Source organism: Desmodus rotundus, chromosome 12 (genome assembly GCF_022682495.2).
Source record: "Desmodus rotundus isolate HL8 chromosome 12, HLdesRot8A.1, whole genome shotgun sequence".
Classification (NCBI taxonomy): domain Eukaryota; kingdom Metazoa; phylum Chordata; class Mammalia; order Chiroptera; family Phyllostomidae; genus Desmodus; species Desmodus rotundus.
In genome coordinates this window covers 42,411,268-42,431,262 of record NC_071398.1, presented here as the reverse complement: position 1 = coordinate 42,431,262, position 19,995 = coordinate 42,411,268, and the positions used below count along the sequence as shown (strand labels likewise).

Here is a 19,995-nt window from a genome sequence, read left to right as displayed (position 1 = left end):
CCTCTCCCCCTTGCCGGTCGGGCCAGCCCCCCCGCCCTCCGGGAGCCTGCGCGGGAAGGGGAGAGGCGGGGCAGTGCGGGGAGGAGGAGCAGTTTCCGGGAGCTGGTGGGTCCTGGGCGCCGGGAGCTCCAGATATGCGGATCCCCGCTCGACAGGGTGATGGCGCAGGCGACAGGGAGAGTCAGGGACTTTCTGCAGCTCGTTGCTGGTAAGTGACAGAGCTGAGATTCAAACCTACAGTTGGGACAGAGCCTGAGCTCTTAACCAACCGGTTTAACCTCCTCCCCCACCCCATGCGCCCCCGGCCTTGAGAGCCAGGCAAGGGCAAGTTGCTTCTCCTCTTGGGGCTTCAGTTTCCTCACAGGGGTGTTGAAAGACCTAAACAACTGCTTAGCCTGATTCCTGGCCGCTCGAACAATAACAAGTATCACCGTCGCTTTGCAGTTATCATCAAATACTAATCTTGGTGTGAGTTCAACGCACCTTTATCCAGGTGGTTGCCAGGAGCTGGGGAGACGGGGGAATGGGGAGTACTCGTTTAATGGATATACAGTTTCTGTTTTGAAGATGAAAAGAGCTCTGGGGATGTGTGAATGTGCTTAATACCAGGGAACTGCATGCTTGAAATGGTTAAGATGTTACATTTTACAATATGTGTATTTTACCACAATTAAAAAAACCCACTAAAACACTAAACACAAATATGTTTATTGAGCTAGATGGTATTCCAAGCACAGGGATGTGCCAGAAATAAATACAGCCCCAATTCCCGCCTTTATGGAGCCCACTGTCTCCGGGAGGGAAACAGACGGTGCACAGGTTAGCTCCCAGAAGGCTCTCCTAGTCCCCAGCCACGAGCTCCAGCAGCTTCTCTCAGAGCTCTGGATGGTCTGTCCCCTGCCCCTGCTGACGTCTGGGCTCCAGATAGAGGGCCTAACTCACCCCATATTCTGCATCTTCCCCCCTGGGCATCTATTGACTCCTTGGCAACGGGAACAGAGCGTCTCTCTGGAAACAAACCCTCAGAGCCTTGACCCTGAACAGTTCCACATAATGGCAATGATACCGGCTGCCAGCCACTGAAACTCGAAAGTGGGATCAAGGCAGGGCTGGGGACCGGGAATGGGGTCAAGTTCAGGGATGGAATCGGAGCGGGGTCAAGGAGAGGAAGGGTCTCAGGGATGGGGCTAGGATGTGGTGAGTGTCAGTGGAAGGGGGAGGGCCTTCAGTGGCTGGTATTCTTGGGCAAAAAAAAAGTTAAGTTCGGTCAATAAATACTTGGGAAGGCCAAAGGATCCATGACGTCAAAAGTGCTGCATTCACCCTGGCTGGTGTGGCTCAGTGAATTGAGTGCCGGCCTGTGAATCAAAGGGTCACTGGTTCGATTCCCAGTCAGGGCACATGCCTGGGTTGTGGGCCAGGTCCCCAGTGGGGGATGCGTGAGAGGCAACCACACATTGATGTTTCTCTCCCTCTCTTTCTCCCTCCCCCCTCTCTAAAAAGTAAATAAAAAAAAATTTTTAAAAATTGCTGCATTCAATAACATGTGTCAGGTCTAGGTGAAATTGGATGAGGATGTACCCTGGCTGGTATAGCTCAGTGGATTGAGTGCTGGCCTGTGAACCTCAGGGTTGCTGGTTCGATTCCCAGTCAGGGCACATGCCTGGGTTGTGGACCAGGTCCCAGGTTGGGGACCTGCGAGAGGCAACCAAATGATCAATGTTTCTCTCACATATCAATCAGTGTTTCTCTCTCTCCCTTGCTCCCCCACCCCTTGGTCTAAAAATAAATAAATAAAATCTTTTAAAAAAACCAAAAGAAATTGGGTGAGGATGTGAGGAAGGGAGACCGGTGCCAGTTGGAACAGGTGGGTTGAGCCAAGGAGCTGTTTGGTTGCCCCGACAGCCACGCCCCTGGCCCCTGCCGACCCCTCAGCCATGGGGTCTTACTGAAATCCCACTCCTCTGGTTCCCACAGCTCCTTGGGATCCCTCACAGGGACCCGGGGCCCTTTTCTCCACCCTTTTCTCTTTGGATTCATTCAATCAGTGTATGCTTATTGAGTCCCTACTACGCACTCAATGCTAAAGAACAGCAGTAAGGTCCTGCTCCCCTGGAGGTGCCCTGCTGGATGGGAGTTGGGGAGAGAAAGAGAGAAAGAAGTAGACAGGTCCTATACCAGGGGATGGTAAAAGCCATGAATAAAAATAAGATAGGGCAAGGATCCCTGATTGGCGTGGCTCAGTAGGTTGAGCGTCATTCCATAAAGCAAAAGGTTGCCGGTTCGATTCCCGGTTAGGGCACATGCCTGGGTTGTGGGCTGGGTTCCTGGTTGGTGGGCGTGTGAGAGGCAACCGATTGATGTTCCTCTCACACATTGATGTTTCTCTCCCTATTTTTCTCCCTCCTTTCCTCCATCTTCAACAACAAATAAGTAAACTCTTTTTAAAAAAGACAGGGTAAGGAGACGAGGAAGAATTTCTTCATAATGCCTCCTTTGCGGCTGCCCAACACTTTGAATCCCCTCCCTCCAGGGTCCCCTCCCCAAGGCAGAAATGAAAAACTCCCAGCTCCCAGCGTTAGTGTTTCCTGTAGCAGGTGGGAGCCTTTGAACTGGGTGTCGCCTTTGATTTGTATTTAGAGGGGAAATGCAACCTGGTTCTGAGCAGATGTTTTATTATTTTTTTTTTTACTTTAAAAAAATGTATTGATTTTAGGGAAGGAGAAAGAGACATCTCGTCGTTCTACTTATTTATGTATTCAGTGGTCGAATACATAATACATATACAAGAATAATACATATACAAGAATGTTCATTCTTGTATATGCCCTGATCAGGGATTGAACCTGCAACAGTGGCACATCAGGATGACGCTCCAACCAAATGAGCCACGTGGCCAGGGCCCTGAGCAGATGTTTGAAAGCTGTGGCCTGATTTTTTCTCTCCGCTCACCCTGTCCCAGGTGTGGCTTCTCCTTCCGCCAGGATCCCAGGGTAAGACAGTGTGTGAACAGCTACAGCTGACCTGGGGTCAACGTGTGATGTGAGTGAGAAATTGATGAAGCAAGATTTGGGGTGATTTGTTATTACAGCAAAATCTAATGAAAGCTGGCAGATAGGAAAATCACGTCTGAGGTGGTGCGTTTAAGCACAGGCCCACATGAAGGCAGCTCCTCAAATGACTGGGGTATTTCAGGCACAGGAAAGAGCAAGTGCAAAGGCCCAGAGGCAGAAGCCTGTTTGATGACTGAGGACCAGCAAAGGGGCCCATGTGGCTAGAATGGAAAGGGTGATGGAGAGTAAAAGGAATAGTTGAAAGAGGTTTGAAGGGGCCAGACATTCCTGGGCCTAGTGGGACGTGGAGAGATGTTGACATTTCGTAGTGATGGCGCGAGCTGAGAGAGTTTCGTGCTGAGGATGTGGCTGGACTTGTGTTTTAACAGGATCCCTCTGTGGGGCGCAGGCTGGAGGTGGGGAGGGGGAGGGTTGACGTCAGTTGGAAGGAGGCTCATTTCAGGGTGGTGGCAGGGGAGGTGAGAAGTGGCTGGATTCCACTGTACTTTGACGGTGGAGACCCAGGGCGTTGCTCACAGCCTGGGTGTGGGGTGTGGAGTTGCAAGGGAAGAAGGCGGTCCCTTTGACTGACCTGGGGGCGGCGAGGGCAGTAGCACGTTTGGAAGGAAGAGCAAGTTTGGTTGGGGACACATCTGCTTTTTTCTCTGTGTCTCCCAGGCACAACTCTAAATTGTTCACGGGTCGGGGCCGGTTCTAGACATTTGTCTTCACTCAGGGGCTGACAAATCTACTGAAAGAATAAATAAGCGAATGACTATCTCCAATGGACCTGTTAAAATTCCTTGGAGTCCGGCCATGGTTTTCCAACTTCTGGATGCAACTTCCTCACACTTGCACCCCAATTTAGAAAAACAAACAGTGGCATTGTTCTGTCTCTTCCTGCTTTTCACTTTGCTTCCTGATCTTTCCACAAAAGGATGTAGCAAGTTGCCTCATTCATTCATTCACTCACTCACTCACAGCTGTGTACCATTCCACTGCACGAACACGCCATACATTTTTACCCGTCCCTAGTGGACGGGCCCTTAAGGTGTTTCCAACCTCTGCCCTTACAGAGCGTGCTGCCCTGAGTGACCGTGTCCCTGTCATGTCCCCCACATGTGACAGCATCAGTTCTACACGTTCCTTGAAGCTGGGTCCAAGGCCTTGCACGTTTGTGGTTTTGGAGGCTATGGCCAAGTGTTATCCAGCGCTCTTGCCGGCCAGGTAGGAGCCAGGCAGTATCCTACTTAGGGACACTCACGGTAGTGAACTGAAGCTTTTACAATTTCAGATGTGAAGCTTTGCCCCAAAGGCTCTGATGTAGGAATCTAGGGGGTGGGGGGCGGGGAGAAAGAGAAAGAAAGAGAGGCAGGGAGTGGAGTGGGAAGAAAAGAGGGAGGAAAGAGAAATGGGGAGGGGAGAGAGAGAGAGGAGGGGGAGGAGAGAGAAGGAGGTTGGGAACCGTGGAGTTAGGGGCGGGGGCTTCAGAGCGTGACTTCCTTGGTTCAAGCTCCAGTTTCACCAATTAATAGCCGGGGACCCTGAGCCACTTGAGTCAAGTCTCTCTCCTTCTTTTTCTCATTTGTAAAATAGGGGATCAGAAAAACCTGTGGTTGTTTGGCAATAAGTGACGTGACAATGAGTGATGTGGTTAAAAAGCTTTTTATGTATACAGCTGCTCAGCAAATGGCAGCAACTACGATGGGTGTCCCGAGGCTGTGACAGCCCCTGCGTGACCCTGCTGGGCACCCCTGATTGGGAACTACCGCCACGGGCAGTAGGGAGCTGTAGAGAATTTCGTGCAGGGTGAGGACCTGAGTGCAGCTCAGTCTCGTGTTCCTCTCCTGAGGAACAGTGAGGATCCCCGTCCCCGGCCCCTGGGTGCTGCCGGGGTGGTGGAGAGAGAGTGCGATGTCGGGTTGGGGCAGAACTTTCCTCCTCTCTACTCTGAGCTACGCAGGAGAAAACTGGGGGAAATCCCACGCGCAAACAACAGCTACCTGCCTGTCTGGTAGAGAAGGCTGGGTACCAGAGTGGCCGCTTCCACTTCCTCATGTCCCACCAGCCCCCGCCCACACGTCCATTCCTGTCCCGTTGGAGAACAGCCAGGCTCCCAGCGGTTGTTCCCCTCCAGTCTTCCCAAAGCCCAGAAAAGGAAGTGAAATTGTCGCTGACATCTACTATTGTGATGACTAATGGAAGCCACGCCCTTCGGCAAGTCTCCGTTGTCGGCAGGACGGAGTGCAAATTCCTTTTTTTTCTTTTTTAACAAAGAATTGACTTTTTAAAAAAATGTTTTCGTTAAAGTATATTAGTTTCAGGTGTACAACGTAGTGCTTGACATATCCATACCTCACAAGGTGATCACGAGGCCAAGTCTAGTATCACCTGTCAGTGTATGAAGTTATTATGTTATTATTGACATTCCCCGTGCTGGACATTGCAGCCTGTGGCTTATTTGTTTTATAACTGGAAATTCGTACCTCTTCTTCACCTTCACCTTTTCCACCCATCCCTCCACCCCTCCCCTCTGGCAATCAGCAGTTTGTCCTTGTGCTGTGGATGGAAAACGGGCCAGGTACTAAACCTGAGGGACGAGCCCAGGGGAGGCCCGCGTGGTGGGACTCAGAAACCGAAAGTAACCATGCAGGATGGTCTGAAATGAAAACTTGGTGACTGAAAGTGAGTCATGGTGGGTTGTCCGTCCTAGGGCGGTATCTTCCCTAAAGAAGGTCCCTCTTTACCTGAATTGTCTTTTGGCATCTCCAGTGACTTACATTGGGAATGTTACAGGTTCCTTTTTCCGGACCCCGCAGGGCAAAGTTACTGCGGTGGAGCAGGACACCGCAGAAACCCTCACTGATATTGCTAACCGTTACCATCCTGTACTCACCCATGTCAAGGAAGGATTTGCCTCTTCATTTTGCTCTTTTTTTACAGTCTCAGAGATTACCCTCCTCTTTGCTTTCTCCCTCCTCCCTAATCTACCACCAATGGATTTCATGTAACCCCCGGAGGCCTCCTTCTTGGACCGGAGTGAGTAAAATAAGGTGCAAAGCTGCCATCCGCCCGTGCATTCCCTCGATCCACTGAGATTTTGTTTCCAGCCAGTTGTTGTTGGTCGGGCTCAAATAAACTCATAAAAATTCTTACAGGTGTGAATCTTTCTTAAATCCACAGCATCTGTGGGTCCGGTTCTGTTGTGTATACATAGATACATCCAGTGGGATATTATTCATGTTGATTAAAGAAACGTCCAAACGATAGAGAATTTTTACTTCGGCCAAACTGACGGTTGCCAGGAAGCACAATCTCAACGGATTGAGAGAAAGGCTTTGGAGAATCAACGTTAGAAACGTTAGAATCAAAGAGAAACCGGAAAAGCCGGCGTTCTTGCCACCTGTCACCTACCAGACCCAATCAGCAGAGACGGGGACTGAATGCTTATAGGCGCTTTATTCAGGTGGCCGGTGATCTGAGAAGACGGCGGGTTTGTACCCTAATGGACCATCTTAAAGTCCATTTTGAACTGACCCTACTGATAAGGAATAGAAATGTGTAGGTAAGGGGTTTGGAAGTCAGGGAAAAAGTCAATCAGATAAAAGCTGCAGTGTCCTTTATCTCTGTCCTGGGCAGTGAGCATCTCACCCTGGGGCACAATGGCTCAGATTCCATCCTGATGTCTAGCAGTCCCTCCCAAGGCGCAAAGGTGGAACTGCTTCTGGTCTCCTGGGAGTCAGGGCGGGTCACACCTTCAGTTCCTGGAACAATAGTTTTTACATGCATTGCTTACCAAGCTTATTTGCTATTACTTAACCTAAAAATTTCCCTACATTTGAATCCCCCATCAGGAAGAGGAGACACAGGGAAGGTTCCAGGAAATCCACTGATGGTAAATTAAGGTGGGGGGTGAGGGTGGGGGGAGCAAAGTGGGGAAATCTCTGATTGGCCATAAACTAAAATGGAGAGACACATACTTTTACACTGGTGGGTACCGGATGGTTAACAATGAGCATTTATAGCGCACAGAGGTGCTATTTGGGGAACATGACTAGGACGGCATAGTGCAGGGTGTGGAGAGCCATGGGAGAGCGACTTCTCAGCTCTCCTGTCACTCGGAGTAAAGGTGCTCGCCCGTCTCCCCGGGCCGCCCACTAAGCCTCTCCTCTGCCCTCAGCTCCTCACACTTGCCTGGCCCCCACTGCGCCCAGCTCCCGGGCTGGGTGGGCACACTCCCGCCTGTGCACTCAGCCCCTCTTTGCCTGGACCTTTCCACAGCTGTGCACACGGCTGGCCCCTCACCTCCGGCCCACCTTTGCCCGCACATTCCCTGCTCAGACAAACCCTTCCAACCTCAAGCAGGAGCCTGTAGCTCCCCTCTTCCTGCTGTTCGTTCCTCCACGGCAGCATCACTGTCTGACACACTGTGTATGTGTGTATACGGGTGTATGTATTTTTAAAAGGTTTTATTTATTTATAATATTTTTAGAGAAGGGGGAAGGGAGAGAGACAGACAGGGAGAGAAACATGGATCGGTTGGCTCTCCTGCACCAAAACCGGAACCAAACCTGCAACCCAGGCGTGTGCCCTGGCCGGGAATCAAACCAGCGACCCTTTGCTTTGTTGGGAGGATGCCCAACGGAGCCGTACCAGTCGATGCACTGTGTACTTGACCTTTTGCCGGGTGTCACAGCCCACCCCACCCCACCTGTGGAAGCCCCGTGAAGGCAGATGTGGGTGAAGTCTCGAGGTGTACGGACCATAGTCTATTGTTACTCCAAGTACAGGAAATACAGTTTTGAAAACAGAGTTGAATTCCCAAATGAACCTTCATTGGTTGGGTTCTAAAGTCAGTTGGTCCTGCTCTGTAAAGTCCTTGAGTGGCCTGTGAGCTCAGAGGCACCAACATGTCCACCCCCCGCCCCGGGTGACAGCATGTACACTACTGGGTCCCGTCCCCTTCTGAGTCCTGCCCTCACCAAGTTCGAAGCAGGGGACCGGGCACAGTGTTTCAGTGTCTCTTTCTCTTTTTGTTCTGGGTGCAGGAAATCCATGTAAATCACACGGGGGGATTCCACTGTGCTAAGCGCTTTGTTGGGAGTGGTAAATTTTGCTCAGGCGTGTTCTGAAAATCACTTTGGCCAATGTGTGAGAAAAGAGACAGGGCAGAGGTGGGGGCAGGGAAATGGGCATTGGGCGTGAGTCAGGGCACCTCTGTAGCCAGGGAGCACCTAAAGGGTGCTGGTCTTTTTTTTTTTTTTTTTTTAATCCTCACCCAAGGATATGTTTATTATGGCTTTTTTTTTTTTTTTTTTTTTAAGAGAGAGAGAGAGGAAGGGAAGGAGAGACAGACAGAGAGAGAGACAGAGAGAAACATTGATTGGTTGTCTCCCATAGGAGCTCCGATTGGGATCGAGCCTGTAACCCAGGTATGTGCCCCACCCAGGGATCAAACCTGCGACCTTTGGGTGTTTGGGACGAGGCTCCAATCAACTCCACCCGGCCAGGGCAAGGCCTTGGTCTCACCCGACTGTTATCTCAACACTGTACCTGGCCCTGCCGGTGGAGGGTAATAAGCACAATAACTCTTTGAAGACTGAGTATCAGTTGAGACTTTAGACTTTTTTAATCTCTAATGCCATTTCCGGCCTGGAAGGTGGTCTCCTGATGTCTGAGTCACAGAACAATATACACCTGGCTAATATACACAAAGCAGCCCCAGGTCTCACATCTTCCCAGGGAAAGATCTAAAACAGCTCTTCTGTCCCAGCCGGCAGGGGTAGGCTCCTCAGGTCACGTGTCCATTTAGAGTGACACGAATTTAGTTCAATGGCCACACGCTGTTTCATGTAACGCAGTTTAAAATGCTGATTAGATTTGTTCCCACTCATCCCTCTCACCTTTGTAGAATCCGTGTCCTTGTTACAGGCGCTGCCGACCCCGTGTGAGTGCTATCGGCGCAAGTCAGCCGAGCCACCCCCTTCCCCCTCTACCGGGATGCATCCATTTGTCTCAGGTTTTTCCATCAGTCCTGTCACACAGATTCTTACCACGTGCTCTTGAAAAGGGTGTTTATGGCAACATCCAACTGAGATAGGCCAGTAAGCCAGGACTAGTGGAGTAGGGAAACTGAGGCAGATAGCTAAACAAACTGGCCGAGCAATTTACAGTGAGATGCAGAAACTCCCCTCCCTGGAGGTAACATCCAGGCCTCAGTTGTATTTCAGCTCCAGGCCAAGAAAAGCAGCAAAACCAGGTGGGCAGCACCAGGAGCAGCTGCAATGACTAAGGACCCCCTGACTCTGAAAGGGCTCGCCAGGAAAACTGACGAATACTCTGCTGAAACCCTGCCTGGAGGCCTCCCCTAGGGTTCTCCGTTGCAAGAGGGAGATAAAAGCCTCAAGATGAAGGGCCACGTGCGTGCACTCTGCCTCTGGGGAGCAGCCCTCGCCATTCCTTTCCCCTCTTCTTCCCTCACTTCTTCCCCCAGAGGCACGTGTCTCTTAAACTCTAAGGGACCCCGAGACTTGCAACCAGGGGAGCAATGGGCAGCAGCAGCTCGTCCCAGGCTGATCCCCCGATCCTGTCCCCCAGGCCCCCTCTTCTCTGACTTCCCAGTGAGCTAAGGCAGCCCAGCCCAGGCTCTCCTTTTGCTTCTTTTATGCTAAGCCCTTCCTGGTTTCACTCTCCCCAGCTTCAATAAACGCATCCTGCCCTGGCTGGTGTGGCTCGGTGGATTGAGCGTGGGCCTGCAAACTAAAGGGTTGCTGGTTCAACTCCCAGTCAGGGCACATGCCTGGGTTGGGGGCCAGGTCCCCAACTTGGGGCTCTCCAGAGGCAACCACACATTGATGTTTCTCTCCCTCTCTTTCTCCTTCCCTTCCCCTCTAAATAAATAATGAATGAATGAAATCTTAAAAAATAAATAAATAAATGCATCCTCATAGTCACCTGGACTCATGTTGTGAAAGGTTTGCTGCATGAAGCCAAGAACCCAGCCAAGAAGCCACGCACTAGCTGGCCCTGGGCAGACTGGCTCAGGGCCAGGCCCCTGTCTGGTAATAGGGTTTCATGCCAGGAATAATTACTTAACCTGGTTTTGGCTTTTTTCATTTGACTGATTCCATCCAGGTGACCTCTAGAAGCATGTCAGCTGCTGCTAAGGTTACTACAAGCAATGTTCTTCTTCACCCAGCAGCGGGACTTTGTCTACAGGAACTGAAAGTGCCCGGTAATGTTGGGAATTGAAATAGTGCAGAGACGTGGCCCTCACTGTTCTGAGGGGAAACGGGAGGCTCTGGTGCACGTTCAGGTAGAGACGGGAGCTCTGAGCACGGGAAGGCAGGAAGGCAAAGCCATTCTCTGGGTAACGTAGAGGTTTGCCCTCCCCCTGGGACTTTGGGAACTTGGGCCAGGCCTGGAGGCAGGCTGAGCTCCTCCCCTTGGCCAGGGAGGCCAGCAGGTATTTGTATTTGAAACAAGACTCTTCCAACTGGATGGGTGGGGACTGTGTAGAGGCCAAGGGGCCTGGCTGCACATACAGGCCTTGTGCTTTTCCCTGAATCAGGACTGCACGTCTGAGTCTCAGATAACTGATTAAAATAGAGTCGGTCTGCACAGCTCTCTAGGGAGCACAGCCACGCATTTCCCAGCCTCTTCTTTCCCTGGCTCTTCCTCTTTCCCCGCACAGCAGCTGTTCCTCCTTTCCCTTCTTTCCTCAAGGCGCCTTCAGTTGGCCTCTCTCTTTCTCAGAAGCTCCAAAGGCCCTTCCTTTTTGAACATTTTAATTTTATTCTCACCTGAGGACACTTTTTTCATCACTTTTTGAGAGAAAGAGGGAGGGGGAAAGAGAAACATTGGTATGAGAGAGAAACATCGATTACTTCTAGAACGTGGCCGGACCCGGGGATCAAACCCGCAACCTTTCGGGGACGTCGCTCCAACCATCTGCGACTCTGTAACTTGTTTCCTGAGCCCATGTCTTCTATTGCTCACTTCTTCCACCTCTGTGGCTTTCTAAATAGACCTCTTATAATTTGAAGGAAAAAAAAAGAGTTGCTCCTAAGGCCGTCTGCTTTGTGCCAGCTTCGCGAAGACAGGAGTAAGGGTGTTTTCTTTCCAGGGCTCCGTTTTAATTGCCTAAGCGATGATTGTTGAGACCAACGGCGTTTCTAAGATGAGTCCGCCTTTTAGTTACCAAGTCCCGCCTGTCCAACGAGTGCAGATGACTTGTTTATTCAGGTGGGTGCAGCTGTATTTGTTTTTCTATCCTTTGCTTCTCATCCTCTCCCACCTGTACTTCCTTCTGTGCCAACACACAACACAGAACCAAGCTCCTGCCTGGGATGCAGCCCTGAGGGCTGGAGGCGATGGCTGGATGAGGAGCCGGAGGCCTGAGTGCCACTCCTGACCACAGCTCCAGCTGCCGCGGGCAAGCCTGGTAACTTCACCGGTCTCGGTTTTGTCATGTGGCTCTTGGGATTTTCTTGCCTGCCCTCGTCTGCCGGGTGACCAGGTGACCAGGCTGGAGCTACCTTGGGTGGCCTTTACATTCCAGGGACAGGTCCAGACCCTCGGTTTTACTGGAACGCTGGGAGGGAACCTGGCACAGAGAACCCGCCCACGCTGCCAAACTCATCGGAGAGTAGGAGAAAGACCACAGCGCTGTCTTCCGAGAGTGTCTCTTTTCCAAAGGTCAAAACTACGTGCAGCCAGCTTTCTGGGCGGAGGAGGGATACTCACAGATGTCCCACAATTACAGCGACCAGTTTAAGGGAGGGACGTCCGAGGAGCCGCCCATGCTAGAAAAACGAGCAACTGCACAGAAAGAAAGAGTTTCTGTGTGTGTGTCTATATGTCAAAAAGTCACCCAGACCCCCACGACCCGGAGAAAACGACTCGACACTGGCTGTGTAATACACAGCTGGCCCTTGAACAACGCAGACGTGAGGGGCGCCGACCCCCCACCCCCACGCGGCGTCACAAATCACATGTAACCTTTCACCACCCCCCAAACTTAACTCCCAACAGCCCACTGTTAACCAGATGCTTTACCGATAACATAAACAGTCAGTTAACGTATTTTGTCTGTTTTATATACTGTCTTCTTACAATAAGGTAATCTAGAGAAAAACCGTTCACAAAATCACAAGGGAGAACAAATACGTTTGTTGTAGTTATGGGAAACAATCCGTGCGTAAGTGGGTCCTCCCAGTACAAGCCAGTGAAGGGCCAACTGTATATGTGGACACACACTTTTTCTCCTTTCCTTCTCTCTCCCTCTGGAAGCCCGGTCTGGCCCTCTGCAGAGACCTCCCAGCCCACCAGCACCCAGGGAAGATGGAGCCCTGGTGTTCTGCTCAGAGCCGAGAGCCGAGGTCCGAGAAAACCTCAGCGTATGTTTGTAGATTCCCAAGAAATAACCCAGAGGACTGACCGTGAAAGACGGGGGTTTGCCAGGACGTGCATGCATGGGGACTGACCAGCCTGTGTCCCCCAAGCCACACTTCCCATTGCGGGGCCACGGACGGCACAGGAAACAGGGCGGACAGGGCACTCGGGTGGCTCTCTGAGACCCAAACACCAGCGGTTTCTGTGCAGTTGTTCGCCCTCCGGGCTCACACTCAGGAGCGGCTGCTCCCTGGACCCAGTTGCTGGACAGGCTCCCAAGGTCTCACAGTCCATGTACCGATGACCTTCACTGTGCTCCCCAGGGCAGGAGTGGGGAGCTGGGGCCTGGGAGGGGCCCATGTTCCCATACGCCACACCCCTGGTAGCCGTTTGATCCCAGCTGTGTGACCTTGGGTAAGTCGTTTGCCCTCCCTGAGCCTCAGTTTTTTTCTCTGTAAAATGGGGACTACCACCCCTTACCACCCAAGCTTTAGAAGACAATGCATGCGGAACACTGGTCCCCGGGCTTGACACATACTTGGTTCCCAGAAGGGTTTTCTTTGGGGAAGGGGAGGAGGGGACGGGGCCCTGTGCATCTCCAGAGGCTCCAGCGGAGGCGATGCAGTCCCCCCTTTCCCAGTTTGGGGGGTGGGGAGGCCACATCCTGCCAGCTGCCTAGGCCCCAGGGCTAGGCTCCCTAGCCCCTGTACTTCCCCCTTCCCTCTCTCACTCCCTGTCTTTCCCCCTCCCTCTCTCCCACCGGGCGGGTGTAGGAGCATCTGAGACAGACAGACACAGATGGGTGTGAAGGGACGGTCAGACCGGTGCCCCTGCAGGGCACGCCGCTGCCGCACGTTCCTGTAAATACACACTTCTAAAGTAGACTCACATGACAGGTACTGCTTTTACATGCCTTCTTCACTCGGTGCTCTATCAAGACCACTTTTCTGTCAGTAAAAATAATGTATATGATTTTTTGCAGAGCCGAGTACACTTACACTGTATGGGTAAGCCAGATGGGCAGCCGGTCCCTTTGGTTGAATGTTGACATATGAAAACCCCGCGTGTGAATCTTTGCTCACAGGCTCATTTATCTCTAGGACAAGTGCCTGGAAACAGAAGTGAATCAAAAAGAATGTATAGCCCTGATTGGTGTGACTTGGCTGGGTGTCGTCCCACAAAGGGAAAGGTCACTGGTTTGATTCCCGGCCAAGGCACATGCCTGGGTTTCACGTTCAGTCCTGATCGGGGTACGTTCAAAAGGCAACCAATTGATGTTTTTCCCTCTTGTCGATGTTTCTCTCCCTTTCCCTCTCTCTAAAAATAAATAAGTAAAATCTTAAAAAAAAAAAAAGAGTGTATAGGTAGCAAAACTGTCTTCTAGAAAAGTTGTACTAACCTGCTCTGCCGTGGCCCGTGCACTGTTGACGGGGAGCCAGAGCGGCTTGCCAAGAGCTCAGCCCGATGTCAATCGGGCAGCTACTGTCATCGGAGTTCCTCGAAGCCTTACTGCTGCTTGGGTGAGACCATTATTCCCACTGCCTTTCGATTTGGCTTCTGATTGAGAGCAACCAATGCAGTCGGTCTCTGGTTTTCTTTTTCTCTTTTTTTCATGTACTAACTTTCTCATGCTGTACTTGTGTCTCCACAAATACAAGTAATGCGAACAATTAGTTGTCAGGGTGAGGCCTGCAGAATTTATCAGGCCCAAGCAGACTAAGATTTGGCCGTGTGAAGGGAGGGCTCTGCACTGCTTTGGCATGGGACAGAAACATGGCATCGGTCCTAGAGCCACACACCCCAGTCTGTCCTGGATTCTGCCCAGAGCTCGGGTGGGTGAGGCCGCCAGGAGTCGGGTGGCTGGGGCTGGCAGTATCTCAGAGGGTGGGCTGGTGGACCTCCCATGAGGTGGAGGCGCCAGTCAGGTTCATGGGAAAGTGGAAGGAACAGCTTCCACCGCAAAGCCACACAACTCAGTCACTGACACCCCCTTAGTCTGGCCAGACCTCTGCACCCCCACCCAGGCAGCTGACTCCTCAGCTGGGTGCAGTCTTTGCAGGGTGGGGTTATTGCTTTCTCCCACACAGATGCCAACTGGAGGGGAGTGTCCACCCAAGAAAGAGGGCATCTGGGGCGTGGGAGAGGGACTCAGCATGGGGATCCTGGCGGCTCTCCCTTCAGCTTTCTCCCGAGAGCCACAGACCTTGCTCTTTCCTTCCGACACTCTAGTGTGCTCTGCCTTCCCTCCACCAGAGCTCAGGGTGAGTGGCTGTGAACGAGGCTTTGTGTGTGGGTCCTTTAAGAGAGCACCTGTGTCAGTGGCAGACTCCCATCTCTGCCTGGCAGACATGATCCCTGCCAATTTTCACAGCCAGGTGTTATGTGGGCACCTCTTCCTGGCTCTCATGCTTCGGGCTGGGGAGCCCAGCTTAGAGTTGACTTAGAGTTGGCTTAGAGCCCACACTTCTCAGGGCGAAACTCTGCAGCTGAGACATCCCTCTGGAATGTCAGCTGACACCTGTGGTCACGGAACCAGCCCTCTGGCGTCTCTGCCCTTCCGACCAGTCTCCATGTGGCTTCTTCTCAAGGGTGGTTCTTCCCCTAAAGGCCTGCTTCCCAGCTTTGCCTGTGCGGTGCTCAGCCTGGCGCTTGCGCAGGGTTTGAAACCAGAATGACCTGCGTTCAAGCCCCGGCTCAACCACTTGGCGGCCATGTGTCCTCTGAAAGGGGCTTCCCATCTCTGTGCCTGGTGCCCCCACCTGTAAGACGGAGCCAGCGTAGAACCGACCTCACAGGATTATTGTAGCTCTGCCTGGTCCCAGTGGGTCAGACACTTTCTTTGGTTCTCACATCTCCCTGCCTAGGACTCCAGCACCATCCAAGACAGAGAAGGCACTTAAAAAGCGTGATGGCCTTGGCTGCTGTGGCTCAGTGGACTGAACACTGGCCTGCACCTCAAAGGGTCACTGGTTCGATTTCCAGTCCGGGCACGTGCCTGGGTTGTGAGCCAGGTCCCCAGTAGGGGGTGCGCGAGAGGCAACCACACACTGATGTTTCTCTCCCTCTCTTTTTCACTCCCCTGCCCTCTGCCTAAAAATAAATAAATAAAATCTTAAAAAAAAAAAGCATTTGGTACATACATAACACTCGGCATTGGCAAAGGACTTGCTGAATGGAGGTCGGAGGCCTCCCAAATCCCTGCACATCTGGGGAGCCCGTCTCGGTCTGCCGCCCTCTGCCACACTGAGCGGCCAGTGGCCTCGCGCAGCCCACAGCCTCTGCGCTGCCCTGCTCTCCGCTTCCCGTACTCACTAGATCTCTCTGAGCCCCCAGCCCTTATTCAGCCTGTTCTCACTGCCTGGGCCAACCTTCCACATCATCTACGTTGGCTAACGTCTCTCCTCTCAGATAGCCTTTTAAATGTTACTTCTGCAGGGAAGCTTTCTCTGACCCTGCCCTTAGGATGTATTCACTTCACGTCTCTCTGCCCAGACAGATTGGGAACTCCATGGTAGGAGAAACCAACTCTGTGCAATTTACTGCTGAATTCCCCCTTCTCTGAGAAGCCCTCCCAGGCTCCTCCCCTGTCCCAGCCTTGCCTACACTGAGTCGTCCCTGTCTGGGGACAAATCTGTCTCCCCCAGTGGACTGAGCCCAGGAGGGGAAGGCCGCCTCAGTCACACTGTGTCCCAAACACTGCCCAGCACGCACCAGGTACAGGCAGGTGCTGGTGGTTTGTTGAATTAATGGATAGCAATGGGGTCAGGCCCAGAGCCCTCCCACTGCATAGCCGGAAGCCCACAGGCACGCTGGGACACAGAGAAGGGTTAGGGAGTGGACTGGACAGCAGGTGGCCTGCCTGGCTGAACCAGAAGCCAAATGCACGGTGACTGGAAGGACCACTTGGTTAAGCTTGGATGGTCGCCTGGCTAAACTTGGGATGGGGGGAGTGGGTGAGCCCCAAGGGCATCCTCAAACAGCTAGCAGAGGTGTAAACTTCTGGATAGCTCCCTCTGTCTCTTTTCCTTCCTTCCTTTAGTCACAGAATCCCACAGCTTAGCTAGACAGAGGGCTGCCCAGGAAAAGGCTACATTTCCAGCTTTTTCTGCAGCTAAGTATGGCTATGTGACTAGCTTCCAGCCAATGGGATGTGAGCAGAAACATCCCAGAGGCGAACAATTCCAGTTTTCAACTGCAGGCTGTTGTTCTCAGTAGTGTGGGAAAATCTTGCACCGTCCTGCTCCGTTCCGCCTGGACACGAGTTAGCCTTTTGTCCTGCGTGCCCACGTCGTACACGCTCCCCGCCCCTGAGTCTCGTAGTGGCCCGCTCCGTTACAGATCGACCGCGAGGTGTCACCGCGCTTGGGTCCAAGTCACCTGGATTTTACTTAATAACTGCCCCAAGGGGCAGGGGTAGTGATGCTGGCGATTTGAATATGCCAAAGGGAGGCGGTGAAGCGCTTCTTTAAAGTGAAAAGGTGAGTGTGTGTAGGAAAAACCAGTGTATGCCGGGTCTGCGGTTTCAGGCATCCATGGGGCCGGTCTTGGAATGTATTTGCTGTGGACGAGTTGGGGGACTACTGTAATATGATCCCTGTTCTGAACTGAATTGGGTCCCCCCAAATTCATGTGTTGAAGAATGTGACTACGTTTGGTGACAGAACCGTTAACGAAGTAAGTTAAAATGATGCCATTCGGGTGGGCGCTAATACACTCTGACTGGTGTCATTTCGGGACACCCAGGAAGACACCAGGGCTGTGCACGCGGAGGAAAGGCCATGTGAGGACATAGCAAGGAGGGGCTCCTCTGCGAGCCACAGAGAGGGGCCTTAAAGACAACCAAAGCTGCTGACACCTGGACCCTGGACTTCCAGCCTCCAAAGCTGTGAGAAACAAGTTTCTGTTGTTTAAGCCACCTGGCCTGTTGTATGTTGTTGTGGCAGCCCGAGCAAACTAACAGTCTAACTCCCCTCTCAGCAGGATGCGTCTGGTTACCTTCAGGGCTCTGTTTTTCTGGTTCGGGTGTGAAAGTTCAAGTCCAGAACTGAAGAGCTCATGGAAACATAGCTGAGTGCAGGCTGCCACTAGAGATCTCTGCCCTTCCCTAAGTGATAATGAACAAATATTTAATGAATATCTGTTGCAAAGTGTGACAGGTGACGAAAAGATGGCCACAATGTTTTGCAACTCCTCTCTTCAAGAGGTGAAGCCTATTTCTCTCCCGTTGAAGCTGGACCAGCCATGTGACTTGCTTTGGCCAATAAAAGATGGTGGAAGTGCTCTGCCTGGGTAGCTCAGTTGGCTGGAGCATCCTCTCAATAAGCCAAGGCTGCAGGTTCAATCCCCAGTCAGGGCACATGCGGGAGTCAACCAATGAATGCATGGGTGGGTGAAACAACACATCTCCCTCTCTTTCTCTCTCTCTCATCAATTAAAAAAATAAAAGAGCCCTGGCTAGTGTGGCTCAGTGCATTGGGCATCGGCCTGCGAAGCAAAGGGTCGCTGGTTCGATTCCCAGTCAGGGCACAGGCCTGGGTTGCGGGCTAGGTCCCTGGTTGGGGACATGCAGGAGGCAACCAATCTATGTTCCTCTCTCACATGGCTGTTTCTCTCCCTCTCTTTCTCCCTCCCTTCCCCTCTTTCTAAAAATAAATAAATAAAATCTTAAAAAAGAAAGAAAAGATGGTGGAAGTGATGGCATGCTGGTTCTGAGTCTGGGCCTCAGAAGGCCTTGCATCGTCTGCTCTTGCTCCTGCTCCGTTGCTGAGAGAAGCAGCCCCGGCTAGCCTGCTGGAAGATGAGAGGCTATGTGGCCCAGTTACCCCTGTCCCCCCAACCAGCCAGGCCACTGCCAGACGCATGAAGGAGGCCACCCTGGACCAGTCAGCGCCCACACCATCCCCAGCTGGCCACGGACACATGAGTGAGACCAGAATGGTCCGCAGTAATCATGAGCTAAAGAAATGGTTGCTACCTTAAGTTTTGAGGGCGGTCATTAGGGAGCAGTTGACCACCGGCACAGAATGGGTTCTGGCGGGCCCGGCTGACTGAGACCTCCATCTCTCCCACTGCGGGGCCCACTCACGCTTGACGCGTACCTGCTCTGCCACACTCCTGCGTCCCCTGCTGGTGTTCGGCACCACGGTGTAGCTTCCCGAGCCTTGAGCTCTCACGTTTCTGGTGAGCCGGCTGCCTTGGGTGCCCAGCATCTCCCGGCCACTGGGGCCGGGCCCTGGAGGCCCTCAGGGGAGAAGATCATGGCTGCCAGCCGGGCCTTGTGCCCTTGGAACCAAGAAGCGGAGAGGACGTCATCAAGGTTGCTGGGGACGGGAGGGAAGGTGAGCACTGGCTCCTTCGGTCAGGAAGTCCGGAGGCGCAGAGAGGGGCAGCTCCGAGGAGGCAGAGCAGATGCAGGTTGTGAGCAGGGTGCCTGGAGGAGGTGGGAAGAGACGTGAGAAAAGGGGGAGCAAGCGGGACCCAAGGCGCGATGCTGCCCCAGGGAGCCCTCTCTGAGCTGGCGAGAAAGCGTGCGGCACACCGACAGTTGACGACGAGGACAGTGCCCGGGATAAAAATATTGTAGGGATGAAAGGGAACATTCATGGAGTACCTCCTCTAAAGCCAGACGGAGTTCTAGGCACTGAGCCTGTGATAAGGCACTTATTCCTTGTACGTCCACCCCACAAAGCACATATTACCCTGGACGGTCAGGTCCACTCTCTCACCTCTGCTCTGCCGTGCACCCTCAAAGGCTGACTTCTCTGAGCTCCATTGTTGGGGTCCCTTGCCTTTTGCGTCTGCCAGTGGGAGTGACTGTAGTGGTCGTACAGCCCCTCCCTCCTCCATCCTCACAGGCTGGCTGTGTCCCTCTACTAAAGCGCCTGTTGGGCAGCTATCACCAGACATCACTCTCTTTTGGTTTGGGGGTCCACTCTCCCTCTACGGCTTCTAGCCCAGCGGAGGTAGCAGCTTCCCACTGCTGCTCGCCCCTGGGTGCTGCCCAGTCCCTTGTCACTTCACCTATGCCCTGCCTACACCTCCGCAAATGGTCCCTTTAGCAAACCCTCCTCACCCCTCCTTTTTTTAAAAATCTTCACCTGAGGACATTTTTTCATTGCTTTTTAGAGAGAGAGGGACACACACATAGAGAAACATTGACGTGAGAGAGAAACATTGACGTGAGAGAGAAACTTTGACTGGCTGCCTTCTTGTACGTGCCCCAACCGGGGATCGAACCCGAAACCTGCATATGTGCCCTGACTGGGAATCAAACCTGTGACCTTTTGGTGTACGGGACGCTACTCCAACCAACTGAGCCCCACTGGCTAGGGCTCATTACTCCTTTTGAGTTGACTATCTCTTTCTTGCCTCTGCCCTTACTGACACAACTATTCTACCCCCCAGTAGAGGTGAAGAAGCAAAGATTCAGAGAATTGAAGACATCTTTCCTGGATGTCATAGGTGGTAAGGTCAAAATTCTCAACCACCGAACTATGTTGTCCAGTGAGTCGCTGGCCCCCAGTTTCTCTCTCTTCCTCTCAAGTTTCCA

General features: G+C 52.5%; 1 protein-coding gene and 2 long non-coding RNA genes across 5 annotated transcripts in view; 2 read left to right on the top strand and 1 right to left on the bottom strand.

The window, feature by feature from the left end:
- Positions 1 to 6: 6 nt before the first annotated feature.
- LOC112312894 (uncharacterized) lies at positions 7 to 12,137 on the top strand. Of its 3 annotated transcripts, XR_008425738.1 has the most exons (5): positions 7 to 208; positions 8,378 to 8,485; positions 10,188 to 10,287; positions 11,179 to 11,297; positions 11,614 to 12,137. It is a non-coding gene; the product is annotated as an uncharacterized lncRNA (long non-coding RNA). The 3 variants fall into 3 exon arrangements; XR_002975639.4 differs by lacking the exon at positions 8,378 to 8,485; XR_008425737.1 differs by having other exon boundaries at positions 10,188 to 11,297.
- LOC139440443 (uncharacterized) lies at positions 11,754 to 13,318 on the bottom strand. Its single transcript, XR_011650678.1, has 2 exons — positions 12,493 to 13,318; positions 11,754 to 11,873 (listed from the first exon to the last, which is right to left on the bottom strand). It is a non-coding gene; the product is annotated as an uncharacterized lncRNA (long non-coding RNA).
- A 4,987-nt stretch (positions 13,319 to 18,305) lies between these two features.
- CEACAM20 (CEA cell adhesion molecule 20) overlaps positions 18,306 to 19,995 on the top strand; it is a 54,751-nt gene continuing 53,061 nt past the window's right edge. Inside the window, 2 exon segments of the mRNA XM_024569428.2 lie at positions 18,306 to 18,369; positions 18,653 to 18,784. Coding sequence (XP_024425196.2) covers positions 18,306 to 18,369; positions 18,653 to 18,784 — 196 coding nt within the window.